The sequence below is a fragment of the Typopeltis vanoorti genome, chromosome 1, assembly GCF_054136105.1.
Source record: "Typopeltis vanoorti isolate ZY-2024b chromosome 1, IOZ_Tvanoo_1.0, whole genome shotgun sequence".
NCBI classification, from domain to species: domain Eukaryota; kingdom Metazoa; phylum Arthropoda; class Arachnida; order Uropygi; family Thelyphonidae; genus Typopeltis; species Typopeltis vanoorti.
In genome coordinates this window covers 163,689,241-163,703,881 of record NC_143549.1, presented here as the reverse complement: position 1 = coordinate 163,703,881, position 14,641 = coordinate 163,689,241, and the positions used below count along the sequence as shown (strand labels likewise).

The following is a 14,641-nucleotide window of genomic DNA, read 5'->3' as shown; positions in this document are numbered from 1 at the left end:
TGTTCTATATTTTCAGCCTCTATTTTTTTCTTTGTATTGGATATTGGTTTTAACTCCATTTTCTTTAAGCTTCTACAAATTAAATGTCATCTCCAACTAAACCACAAACAATATTACATCCTCTTCCTCCTAGCTTTTGATGCAAAACATAGAAGGAAACTTGGAAAATGAGTGTCATGTAATTCCTGAAGAAAATGACTATACAGTCATTCCTCAACTTGCGTCCATTTGAGTTATGTCCGCTCGAAGATAGGTCCGTGATCCCATAAGGTAGTGTTTCCCAAAGTGTGATGCATGTACCCCGGAGGGTACGCGAAAGGTCGTTAGGGGGGAATGTGGCAATTTTCAGCTATGCATAATTAAAAGTCATATTTTTCAACAAACAGTGCAATTAGAGACAACCAGGATAAAATGGCACTAACTAATGAATCACATCCCCTCTCCAACAGAAACTGTCAAGCAAAACCATATGTTGCCGGTGGAACATATGGTTTTGCTTGACACCACCCCCGTCGTTAACATGTTAAAACTAAGAAATATATAGTGCATGTGTTTCAGATATGGAATTTGGTTGAAGGGAATTAGCATTTCAACTCAACTGTTGAAATGCTAATTTGTCTTTGGTTCGAGCGAGCTATTGTTAATTTAATACCGCACCAATCATATGCAGTTCTTCGCTGCTCTAAGTATCTCAAGTCTTGTAAATTACTGGTAATTTTTGCTTGAAATAATTGGAAAGAAGATGACTTTGACGATGCACACAAAGAAACTGTTCTCGATGCCAAAAGTAGTGACAGCGAGTAGGAGCTTCTTGGTAAGTCACACCATTTAGAGTTTTTTTCTGAAAACTTTAATTTCTGAAAATTCCTGCACGTATCTCGCCACACGATTTTTTAGCTTTAATTTTGGGGAAAAAGTTAGAGTTATATTCAAGTAAATACAGTATTTTTTTAGCTTTCAAATTCTTATGTATGGATCATTGATTAAAGATTGGATTTATAAAACCCCCAAAAGAGAGCAATATAGCAAATACAAGTAGCTGCAAGCAAGAAGAAAACGTTGATTTTGCATCTGGATCAAATGAAATTGATAAGAGTGTGTTGTCTGACATTTCTAGAGAACCAAAATTTAAAAATAAATCATATTTTTTGTTTACATGAACATATAAATTCGCATAAAATAGATATTTAATTTTAATTAATGAATGAATTTATTTTTTTATTAATTAATTAGGGGATACTTGGTAATACTTGGTAAAAGAAGATGAAATAGAATATAAAAGAATAAGAGCCATAGCTAAAAGAGAAGTCAGAAAAAGACAGAGAATCATGGAATAAATTTGTTTCTAATTTAGAACATGATTTATATAAAACAAGATCCAATGTATATAAGATTTTGAAACACTTAAATGCAGATACCAAAGAAAACAAAATTAAACACTGAATTGAAATTAGAAGAATTTCTAAATTACTACACAAAACTGTGGACAGACAAATATTTAAAAAAAAAAAAACTGGCAAACAATTAACAAAAATGAAAAGGAAATAACTGAAGAAGAATATGAAATTAGCCTGAAAGAAACAAGAAACGGAAAATCACCTGGAGAAGATAAGCTAGGTTCAGAACTATATAAATATGCAGGAACAAGATTCAAAGAAAGACTCATTATTTTTAAATAAAATTTACTCAACTGGTATCCCCCCAATAGAATGGAAAAAAGCAATTGTGATTCCTATCTTTAAGAAAGGTAATAGAGATGACCCTTAAAACTATAGAGGTATCAGTATACTAAATTCCTGTTACAAAAGATATAGCAGAATCTTAAATAACAAACTAATGAAATATTCCGAAAACTTTATTCTAGAAGTACAGAATGGATTTAGAAAAGGACGATCATGTATAGACCCGGCCTTTTGCCTAAAATTAATAATAGAGAAAAGAAGAGAATACAATTTAGAAACACATATTGCATTTATTGACTTTGAAAAAGCATTTGACAAAGTTAAAAGAAACATTATTTAACATATTAAAAGAAAGACAAATACTGAATAATATCCTAAAAGCTATCACAAGTATATATGAAAATAATCAAATACAAATAAGATTAAATCACGAGCTATCATATACGAGAGAGATAAACCAAGGGGTCCGAAGGGATGTCCCCTCTTAGCAATTCTTTTTAATATCTATTTAAATGAAATAATAATAAAATGGAATAAAAATTTACATCAAGGAATTAAACTTTCTCCTAAAGTTAACTTAAACACTCTCCTCTTTGCCGACGACCAAATAATAATTACAAATTCTGAAGATAACTTACAGAAAGCTATTTTAGATCTAAATGAGATATCCAAAGATTATGGTATGATAATATCAACGAAAAAATCAAAAACTATGGCCTTTAAAGGACAAGATCCAGCAAGAACTAAAATAGTAATAGATAACAAGATCTTAGAACAGGTGAATTCATTTAACTACCTAGGATGTATGATCACATATGAAAAAGAAAAAGATATAAACGTAAAAATTGCAAAATATTTAAACATAACAGGTGTAATTAACTCTATATTTAAACCAAACCTAGTTCAAAAACAAACCAGACTAAAAGTATACAATACATTAGCCCTACCAGTCTTAAGGTATGGAAGCGAAATCTGGACAATAAAACAAAAAAGACAAACAAAGATTAACAACAGCAGAAATGAAGTTTATGAGAAAAACTGCAAGGTATACCCTATTGATCACAAAAGAAACGAAGATATTATGAAAGAATTAAACCAAGAACCAGTAATAGAAAAAATTAAAAAATATAAACATAAATGGATGGAACATGTTCAAAGAATGAAAACAGAAAGATAACCAAAACAAGGCCTTAAAGTACAAGCCATTAGGAAAAAGAAAACCAGGATATCCTCTTAAACATTTCAACGATGACTTCTAAGGCCGGAACAGCCCATGCTAGGCCTAAATCCTTGATACGCATGATAATGTACTTGGTAATAATGAAAATTTAACAAGGGGTACGCAGATATCTGAAGTTTGAGAAACCATGCCATAAGGGAATAAATAATATTTTCAACTATACTTTCGAACAGGAAGGAAGCGAGTGTAAAGTAAAAAGGTTCTATTTAGCAACAATGCATCATGCAAGGTGGCAAGCAGATTCAGTGGCAACCTCCCTCAGCAGTCAGCAATTGGCACATCTTCAACAGTTCCTCTGTTGATTTTCAGTTTGAGAAATAGGTTATTTGTGTATTTATCATTAAAAATTTTGTGATATTTTGTGGCCCTTAATGCCCAATCAAAAAACCTAGCGAAGAAAAAGAAGTGAACAATTGATTTTGAAACGAAGTTGCAAGTTATAAAGCAACATGAGGCTGGTAAGCCCCCTCAATGTGATCACACATGACTTTGGATGGTCCCATTCTACAGTACGACCATTTCGAAAAATAAGGATAATATCGAAGAGGCTATGAAAGAATCTGCTTCCATTAAATCGATGATAGTAATGAAGCAACGACAAGGTCCTATCAGTGATATGGAAAAGGTACTCGCATCATGGATAGAGGACCTGAACCAAAAGAGCATATCCCTTAGCACTATTACCATAACCACTAAGTCTCTTCAACTTGTTGAAGGAGGAAGCAGGGCCCAATTATGACTACAAATTCAACGTTTCTTCCGGTTGGTTCATGGGATTCAAGCAGCATTTTGTGCTGCATAATGTATGGTGAATCTGCAAGTGCCAATGAGAAGGCTGCCAAGGAGTTTGTGGAGAAATTGGATAAAATTATTATGGAGGAAAATTATTTGCCATAGTAGATATTTAATATGGATGAGACTGCCTTGTTTTAGGAAAAAATACCCAAGCAAACATTCATCCACAAAAAGCTAAAATCTATGTCTACTTTCAAAGCTTTTAAAGACCATATTACAATTCTGTTGGGGGGGGATAATGTGGTTGGATATAAACTGAAACCATTTGTGATATGGCACAGTGAGAATCCATGAGCCTTCAAAAACATTAAGAAGCGTACTCTTCTGGTTCATTATTGGAGCAATAAGAAGTCATGGATGACTCAAAAATTGTTAGAGGATGCCTTAATCAACTGTTACGCGAGTGAAATGGAAAGCTACTGTGTGAAAGAAAGTGTAGAATTTAAAATTTTATTAATTCTAGATAATGCTCCAGTTCATCTACCTTATATTAATGATCTTCACCCCAAGATCAATGCCATGTTTCTCCCTCCAAACACTACTTCATCGATCCAACCGATGGATGAGAGTTCTTGCAGTGTTTAAGGTTTATTATCTATGAAGAACTTTTTTCACAAGCCATTTCTGCCAGTGAAGGAAATTATCAGACTCTCATGTAATTCTGGAAAGCATTCAATATTTATGATGCAATTAAAAATATTGCTGTGACATGGGATGAAGTGACCTCTCAATGTACATGTGGAATATGGAAAAAGACATTAAAAAGGTTTGTGCACAATTTTGGAAGTTTTGAAAAAAAAAATGAAGAGCTTTGTAAACTGAGTGAAGAAATAGTGGACCTAATAAACAATCTGAAAATCTCAAAGTGAATGATGGTAACATAATTCAACTGATAAAAAGTGCTCGTGAAAAGTTGATCAATGAAGAATTGGCCAAACTGGAGGAACATGTTGCAGAAGAGGAAGAATGAGAAAAGGAAGAGAGAAAAGAGAAACAAGAAGAGGTAGTTAAACAATTCACAGCAAAGGGTCTTGCAGAAATGTTCTCTGCAGTTAGCAATGTTCTCCAAATGGCTGAAGATATAGACCCCAGTGCTGAACGCTACTCATTAGTAAAAAGGAAAGTACATGATGAGTTTGCTTGCTATAAACAGATTAATGATGAAAAGAAGAAGAGGAATAAGCAAAGAACATTGGACATTTTCATCAAAAAAAAACAAAGGGTTACACCAGAAGAACCACAGCCTGGTCCTTCCAATAAGAAGGTAATGAAGATGTGATTATGCAGGAAGATTTGGGAAATTAAATAGGAAAATTAAAATGACAGTATACTTATTACGGTTAAGTCCCTAACCCATATAACTCTGTTGATTTAATGTATCGCTTTACACCCTGCCGGATGGAAAGAAATCCCGATGTAAGTCGAGGGATGACTGTATGTCATTGACCAGAAGTAATTAGGATGACAGCATGTGCAGTATGTGTAGTGCAGATGCAGGATATTCTCTGATAACTGAAAATTCCAGAAAACCACTTAACATGCAACAGTCACGTAACTGATGCTACATCCATTGACTTCAGCCACGTGTTACCACACTAAGCACACAATAAAACATAAGAAACAGAAAACTTCAAGGGGAAAAAAAAATCAAAACATCATACAATACATAAAATAATTAAAATGAAAACAGTATTAAGAGAAGAAAAAAAACATTAAAGAAAAATAAACATAATATAAGTTATATAATACAAAGCAAAACAAGCAAATATACCTTTATCTACATAAACTAATTAATTTCTTCCTATAAATTTCATGAAGTTTTCCACATAAAAATTATAACAAGTATAACACCATTCCTATCAACAAAATGAAAAGCAAAAATACAGACTGTTTTGCTCTTGGACTCCTAAAGAGAAGGAACTCACTCTAGTATGATATGTTAATCAAGAGGGTTGTTCCAGTGAATTAACTGTATAACTGTTACATGATCATGGGCAAAATATCAGAATGAGAAAGGCACACTACATATCTATTCTGTGATGCCCAGGCAATGGAGTGACTTGTCCCAACCAAGATGTTCTATATGAAACATCTTTATTATCACTTCTCCAATTTTCAACAATGAATAAAGTCACATCATGTATGTTACAAAATCAGATGAAGTAACTGTTACGCCTGCTGCAAAAGCACATTAGTCTCGGTCTAGTACTGCTTCAGCATGGCGCAATCAGTTAGCATCACCTCATTTTGTGAAAACAGGACATTTTGAAAAATTCCATGTGTAGTGATTTTATTTCTTCATTCTGGGTGAGGAAAACAAAATTTTGAAATTGTGAACAAAAAAGCATCATTTAAGGATGTTATGGCAAAAAACTTACATGGCTTGGTTAAATGCCACTAAACCGAAGAAGATTCAAAAGGAAAACTGACTGAATTGCATTGAGACTAAAGAAAAAGCTGATAGACTTTGTCCCAAAAGGTATGACTTCCTTAGCAATCATTCTGTAAATTTTTATAATAACTCAGCACTTAACTCATCAGAAGACAAACCGACTTCGACAGCTCAAGACATATTCAAGAGCAAAAATGGAGGACAAAAAGCCTGCATAAGACAGAAGTGACATAAAATATCTGTTTTATGTAACTAGCACTCTAATCTATGAACTTCACAGTTGTTGGCAAACTATTTCTCATCACCATAAATACATTTCTGATGGATTAGCAAATGCACATCCAAACACTGGTGATGACCTTTATTGTGATCAGATCATGGCTAATGTGTTTTGAATAACAATGAAATTGCATCAGCTAAATGGAATTACTTTCCCCTAATTCTGGCTTGTGTGCCATAACCATTCATAAATTTCAAGAAGGAACTTTCAATTTGGCTGTGTATAAATATGAAAAGAACCACAAGAAATCATTGGTTTATGCTAACTTATCCATAGTTACTGATATAAATGGGTTCTACATCATTTTTCCTATGTTTGACAAGACTTTTCGCCATGGATTGGAAAACACACAACTGATAGTGCCTCTCCAAAAGGAGTTTGTAGGGTTAGAAATAATATCTTTTGAGAATTGCGCAAGACTCTTTACTCAAGTTTTCAAAGGCAGAAAAGATAATCATTCTTTCTCTTAACTGTCAGTGTTCTACTCATTCCAAAGATGTAATGACACAGTTACTCAGCAATGCCAGATATTAATGCTCTGTGAAACCTGGCTAAATAATGATGAATGAGTTAGCATATCTAACTTTGATGGTGTCATACAAATGAGGCAAGACTGTCAACAAGCTGGTGGAGCTGCAGTACACCTAAACAAGAATATGCATACATTAATCCCCATCTTGACATTATTTATTAACAAACAATGGAATATCCATAAGCCAGTGGAAGATATTCATGCTGTTAAATGCCTTTTGCCTAACAAAAACATTCTCAACACAGTCACACATATTTCTCCAAACTAATCAAAATGACAGAATGCAAGTGAGAGTTTGGGATCGCACAATGGTGGCATGCTGTACTTTCATCTCAGCCTCCAGAATCACTGACAGTCATCAGCAGAGCTATTGTTGATGGATAAGGACATAGAGTTGGCTGGCTGGCTACCTACTAATTCCCAAAAACTTAGAACTAAAGGAGCTCCATTTATGAAAAAGTTCCATACTTTTTCAGGATCAGGAAATCTTACTCTACATGTCTGTAGAGTAAGATTTCCTGATCATGTAAAAAAAATTAATAAAAAAGTATAAAAATTAAAAAGAAAAAAAATCTTATTCCATATGCAGTTCCAAATGCATATTTACAAAACATTTATAACCTTTAATGGAATGAGTCACAGGGGACAAAAAAAAGTAAATAAATGTAGGATATCATGGATCCAGTCATATTTTATAGCCAAATATAAAAAGAAACTTAAAGAAAGTTTTGAAAATTAGCCAGAGAGCTTATGAGAATATAAGCTAAGAATCAGTTGTCATGATATGCATTACTTAAAAGACAATGAGCTCTGCTCAAGAGCCTGTATGTTCAGTTTTTATTAGCACTTAAATTAAGTATGGCTTGACAGCAGTTCCAAACTGTATCATCAGAGACCAGCAAATCTCTCTCAATATTACCATGACAATTGAGTGTCAAAAAGTTAAAATTTATCATAAGCTTCTGACAAGATACTGCATAGAATACTAATCAGTAAACTGCAGTGCATGGGGGGGGGATGGATAAAAAGCTGTTGAAGTGAATAAGAGAGTGGCTGATGGAGAGGTATTATAGTAGTTTAATCAGAAGTAGAGTCCAGTAGAAGGCCTGTGACTGGTGGAGTACCATAGGGCTCTGTTCTTGGTACACTATTATTTAATTTGTTCACTAACAATATAGAAAAGGATCTGAGAGAAACTATTCATTTGTTTGCTGATGATGCAAAATTGGGTAGAGCAATAACTACTATAGATGATGTTAAAATTTTGCAAGATGATTGGGATAGACTGGCAGTCTGGGCAAAGGAGAATGGATGTTGGTTTAATGTAGCTTAATGTAAGGTAATGCATTTTGGGGGTTGAAAGATTAACTGCTGTATGCCACATTGATGGAACTGTACTCGAAGAAATTGATGAAACCATAGATCTGGGTGTGTAAAATTTAGAGAGCATATTGTAAAAGTGGCTAAAGCAGCTCAACAGATTACTTGGTTACTGAAGAAAACCCTGGCAAGCAGAGAAAAGCAGATTATTATATTTCTTTATAGAACCATGGTAAGACCCCATCTTGACTACTGTAGGTAGATCTGGTTACCTGGGTTTCTTGGGAATGAGGAGCAAAGGATCCAGAGGTGAGTGACCAAAATAGTATCAGATCTATGGAATGAACCTTATTATTATTAACATCTGATCTCCATAGAGTCAGAGACTCATCATGGGAAGTACACACTATTGCACACAATGCTCATAAAACCATGCCTTAAACTGATTCAATGTGTTTGCATTCACAACACACTCAGGCAATGCATTCCACTCACCAACCACTCTCCATACAAAGAACCTGTATGAGAACAGGTTGAAGATTTATGTCTTACAGAAATTGATTGACAAGCAGAAAAAGGAATGATATAATTGAGAGATACAAATTACTGAAGGGTTTTTACAAGATTAATGAAGTGGAAATTTTTCATAACAGGCCTGGCAGTGGGAGAACTAGAGGCCATCCTTGGAAACTAAGCAAGAGTGTAGTTAGTGGGGGTGTCAGGACTAGATTTTTTTCTTGGAAAGCAGTGAATGAGTGGAATGGTTGCCCGAGTCTGTTGTAGATGTCAAAACTGTGAATTAGTTCAAAGCAAAATATGATAGATACTGTATGAACGTTGATATTACTTGATGTTATGTTTAGGGCCTCCCTTGATGAGTCTAAGGACCCATGGAGTAGTCCATAATAATACAGCGGCTAATGACTTCATGTCATTTTGCTTAATATCCAATAATCCAATGTACCCTTCCTTTCACATGTGCATAATGCTATGCATTATGTGAGAATTACTACCCAGATTGGTTTCAATCTTGATTGAGGTCTCATTAGTGGGAGCCAGATTCTGCTTCTGGCCTTCACTTTATGTATAAACTTTGCTTACACTTGGATAAAGGATTAAACAAGAATGTAGTTTCTTGAGAAGTTTAATTTAATCTGTAACCAAGTGAAAAAAAAAATTTCCACTACTACCTATAAACTTAGAAAAGTTTCAAAAATTTACCAGAGTTTATGAGAATATAATCTTTGGCATTAGCACTGCACTGGTATTCGCTAACAAGGCAAACCAAAGCTGAAAGTTTTCTCCTCATCTCGCTGGTAAATTTTTGATGTGTTTCTTAAGTTCCTTTCTATATTTGGCTATAAAAATGGATTCATAATATCTTCTATTTTAATATCTAAATGATAAATGTTAAACGATAATCCTTTCTCCCCCTCTTTTTTTTTTTAAATCGTAGACTCACTTAAAATACTTTCACACAAAAGTCGTTTCTGATCTTATGTCTTTTCTACTGATATTTTCACAAAAAGTAATCTGTCTTACTGAACTGGCTTCCATTATTCCTTCACTTTCTTCCAAGAATAACAACTGCTGGTCAACATCTGTTTACAGTTGTTGCTTCAAACACGAACCTACTTTCATCCCATCTAATGCTGCCCTCAGAACATCTTCACATTTAATAGTATTTCCAAAAGATTACAACTTCTAGCTATTCAAGACACACACATGAACAGGTTTCCTTTTCTCTTTTAGATATGTGTATATGCATGCTTGCAGATACACAGGTAAGATACTCATGGCTCTTTTCAGCCTACGAGATGAGAACTCAATGCAGTATGCTACACATGCATCTTAGGCCAGCTTTGCATGAAAACATCATCCCAATAAGCACCAAAATGCAACACTCTTACATCTCTTAAATATACTACGATGTAAGGCAATTTACAATCGGGGGGGGGGGGGGGGGGATTGTATTAAGATAAATTAGTACGAGTCAGATACTCTCAACAAAGAAAAAACAATGGAATCATTTTGCTTTGCATATAAAATATGCAAACAATACTATACTACACTTGATAAGAAATTATAGTTGTGATTACTGTATATTTAATTCAATCATCAATACCCAACACAATCTGTGATCTATATTTCAAGGGAATCAGCAAGAAAGCTGGAATTGGCATGTGGGTTGACTACTTATCACTTATAAATAAAAAATCAATTGTTTCCTTTAAAGTTCACTTACTGAAAGCTTGTAGACAGTAAATGAAGCAAATTATTGTTATGTGACATCTCCAAGGAGCCCAAGGACTCATTGAGGGATTTTTCTATTTCATGTTAAATTCTGGCACCTACTCTGCAACTATGTCTCCACCACTCAATCCACTAACTATAGTAAACTGCATCATCTACTGCCCATGGCAGGATTCAAACCCACAGCCTTTTAGCTGGAGAGCAAATACACTAACCACTCGGCCAACCAGGCCGGTGTCAGAATTCTCAGTCAGCAGAGTTGGTATTTTAATCATTTATAATAAATAAACTTCTTATAATACAGACTATATATATATATATATATATGTGTGTATTTTTTTTTTTTTTTTCTATTTCTAGTTATAAAGTTCATAAGCATCAGGATAGAAAAACAGCACGATCAGAAGGACCATTTTGTTCTTGTTTGATTTTGATTTTTCGCTATTTTGGTCTTGTTTGATACATCACCATTGTGATGTATCAAACCATCACCATTGTAAAAGTTAAGCAGTTTTATGTTATTTTAATCAGTGTATTATTATTATTATTATTACGGGCAACCCCTATAAAATAAAACAAAATTATGGAAGGTTTAGAATGCATACCCACATACAGTGATCCCTTAAATTATCTCACCTTCAAATAAATGAACCTTCAATGAACTTCACTGAACCCCTTGACGAACCCATTCAAAGGGTGGTTTAATTGTGTGAAATGAATTCGAGCATGTGAAATTAATTCTGGTACTCCATGCAATCCTACCTTCAGTTATTCAATCAGAAAACTGCTCTCCCACTATAAATTAAAGATACCAAGAAATTATATACTTGTTTTAATCCTTTATCCAAGTGTGAAAGAAGAACTGCTTTCCCACTATATTTAGATAATTGAAGGATTACTGTATTTCCAAAAGAAAATGAATGAATAGTGTGTGCTTAATTATCTGACCTTCAAATGTTCTTGCATCTACAGTACTTCAATGGAGGCAGTCTCACCACTGTTCTTTTTTTTTTTTCTTTTCATATTTAATTTCCAGTCTCTTGCTAGTTCATCTTTTTGATTTCTTTTCTTTGATCTGTTTATTCCATTCCAATCTCTTTTTTTATCCACTCATTCATTAGTTGTAATTAACATTCTTCATATATCTTTTTTATTTATTTATTTCATTCATTCATCTTCAAGGCCCACCTATTTATTTTTTTTTATTCCATCAAATTTTGTTTTATTAACTATTTTCCTTAATGCTTTCCTTTCACATTGCGCATTTTTAATGTTGCTACTATTGTTTCACATACATAAGTCAACAATGGAATACCGCTAATTTATTATGTATTCTTACTTTAGTTTCTTTTTGTTAGATCTTTATTTTTCCATATAGTTGAATAAAAGATCTAAGTAGTTTATGACATTCAGAGATTGTTCTTTTACTTCATTCTGTGTTATATTTTCACTATTCAAAGTTATTCCTAGGTATTTAAATTTCATTACTAATTCCAATATTTTTTTCATGTAGTTCTAATTTACATACATTGTTCTTTTGAAGTCATCATTGTTTTTGATTTCACTATATCATGTTAAAACTGCTATACATTTGAATTTAAACCACTGAATGTGAATAACTGCTTTTGGAATCATTTCCTGCAAGTAATTGCTATTATGCATTTTTGGTGATATCTTATTACCATTCATTTTTTGTATATATATGAGGTGTGGCTATTAAATAACGAGACTGGTTGCAAAATTGTGGTTTATTATTGCAATTGTATAACTTGTTATCTTCTTCAATGTACTTCCCCTCTATCTATACACCATTGCATCCAAATTTTCTATTTTTGGAAGCAGTGCTGCAAGTCATCAGGTGTTATCTGCTTCAGTAGCGCTGCCGTTTTCTCGTTTACCTCATCCGCTGAGAAAATGGGTGCCCTTCAATGCAGATTTCAACTTTCGAAAAAGGTAAAAGTCACATGGAGCTAAGTCCAGCGAGTAAGGTGGATCCAGAAACAAAGAGACAATTGATGCACTGGAAAACTCCCACATCACCAAGAATGAAAAAAGCAAGAATGAGCAAGTCAAAACTGAAAGCAATGCCGATTGTTTTTATTTTTAATATCAATACCATGGTAATGGTGAATGGGTACCAGAGAGGGTCAGACAGTTAACCAACATTATTACCTTGAGGTTCTGGCAAAGCTGAGAGAATGAGTGATGAAGAAGAGACCCAATCTGTGGAAGAACAATGCTTGGATTCTCCATCAGGACAATGCTCCAGCCTACAGTGCACTGTCTGTAAAGCAGTATCTGGCTGATAAGAAGATCCCAGTGTTGGACCATCCACCAGACTTAATTCCATGTGACTTTTACCTTTTTCCAAAGTTGAAATCGGCATTGAAGGGCACCCATTTTCAGTCAATGGATGAGGTAAAGAAGAAAATGGCAGCACTACTAAAACAGATAACACCTGATAACGACTTGCAGCACTGCTTCCAACAATGAAAAATTCGGATGCAACGGTGTATAGATAGAAGAGGGAAGTATGTTGAAGGGGATAACAATTAAGTTGCACAATTGCAATAATAAACCACATTTTTGCAACCAGTGTCGTTATTTAATAGCCACACCTCGTATGTTTCAATATACTTGCAGTGGTATATTTCTTAATGTCAGTATCTTTCATGAAGTATAAAATATCCATATTTATGCAGTTCCTAGGTTAAGAAATAGAGAATTTTATGTGCAACTGCACTAAACATTTAATCAAGCTGTCAAACAAACCTTTGTCATCTTAAAATGAATTTTCTGCCAGTTTAAAGCCACAATGTTGAAAGAGAATCTTTATTTTTGCAAACAAACTAAATGTTGCATTAAAGTAGGAAAGAAGAAACTATTAGCTTCTTGGTCATGAACATGCTCCAAATAATTTCAAGTGTGTGCATGATCAAGACTGCAAACTTTCTGTGAATCCACCTTTGTTCCAAAGAAAGTTACATAATCTGAAGAGCACAGGAATAGAAACACTTCTGCACTGGGGCACTTTCCAAGGGCAATAAGAGCCTAGTTATGCTTAGCGAGTGGAATCTCATATGGGATTTTTCAACTGAAAGTAAGATAATCCATCTCATAAAAGAGACAGGATGCTTTTTTTTCTTCTCCCGAACACTCATTTTTCATTTCACATACATGCAAATCTACAAGTGATCACACACAATTAGCAGACATAAATACTGTTAATGGACAGAATATGGTATAGTACATAGTAGCAGTGAAAACGGTGGGTTTCTGGAGAGTGCCGTTCTGCAAGAAGTCTTTGCACTTCTTGGCTGCATCTCATATAATAATGACAACGTCTACATATAATATTGACAACGTCAATTTCGGGGGGGGGGGATTAAAACATTAATATTCATATTACAGCAAACACATTTTTCATTTCTTCAATATCCATTTATCAATATTTTTAATGTTTTGTAGTAATAATATGATCCCCAGAAAACAGGCTATTTATTGTGCCATGTTCCTGCAATCGTTATTGTATTCTTCACTTAGATAAGCATTTTTTGAGTGCACATGGTAATAATAGTATTTGTTGATTTTCAAATTTCAGCATGAATAATGTTCTCAAAAACGTGCACAACCTCTAACGCCAGTTCTCATAATAACGTAATTCTCACCAGTGCTATTGCTGCTCTCGTAGGAATTTTTCTTGCCTTCGAAACTGTCCGAATAACAGCCCCTACAGAACCTGCCATAGAACTTCACAAACTTCTACGTTGGTACATGAAGCAGCAAACGGCCAGAACACCGTACTACGTTGCAAGATCCATGTTTCAATATATGCCGCTACATCAGAAATTCCAAAGAGGGCAGCAAAATCACTAAAAAAAGTTTTAATAAAAATATATTATATTTTATATAAAAATTACTATTATTATTATTGCTTTTTTTTTTGGAACAATATGCAACGTTACAGCATACCGGTACTTTAATTATCGGTAGCACACACACATCATTATTATTATTATTATTATTATTATTATTATTATTATTATTATTATTATTATTATTTCGGGACTCCGGGAGTCCTTGGACTCATCGAGGGAGGCAGTAAACATCATGTCCACACAACTATGCGATTACATTCTCACAGTAT

General features: G+C 33.9%; 1 protein-coding gene across 2 annotated transcripts in view; it reads right to left on the bottom strand.

The window, feature by feature from the left end:
• MagR (Iron-sulfur cluster assembly 1 homolog MagR) overlaps positions 1 to 14,311 on the bottom strand; it is a 38,135-nt gene extending 23,824 nt beyond the window's left edge. Inside the window, exon 1 of one of the 2 annotated variants that reach the window (XM_090395059.1) lies at positions 14,163 to 14,311. In XM_090395059.1, coding sequence (XP_090251185.1) covers positions 14,163 to 14,240 — 78 coding nt within the window. In that variant the 5' untranslated portion in view covers positions 14,241 to 14,311. Of the gene's footprint in view, positions 1 to 13,266; positions 14,130 to 14,162 lie in introns of those variants that run through there. The other variant, XM_090395060.1, reaches the window with a different exon arrangement.
• Between the last annotated feature and the right edge of the window lie 330 nt (positions 14,312 to 14,641).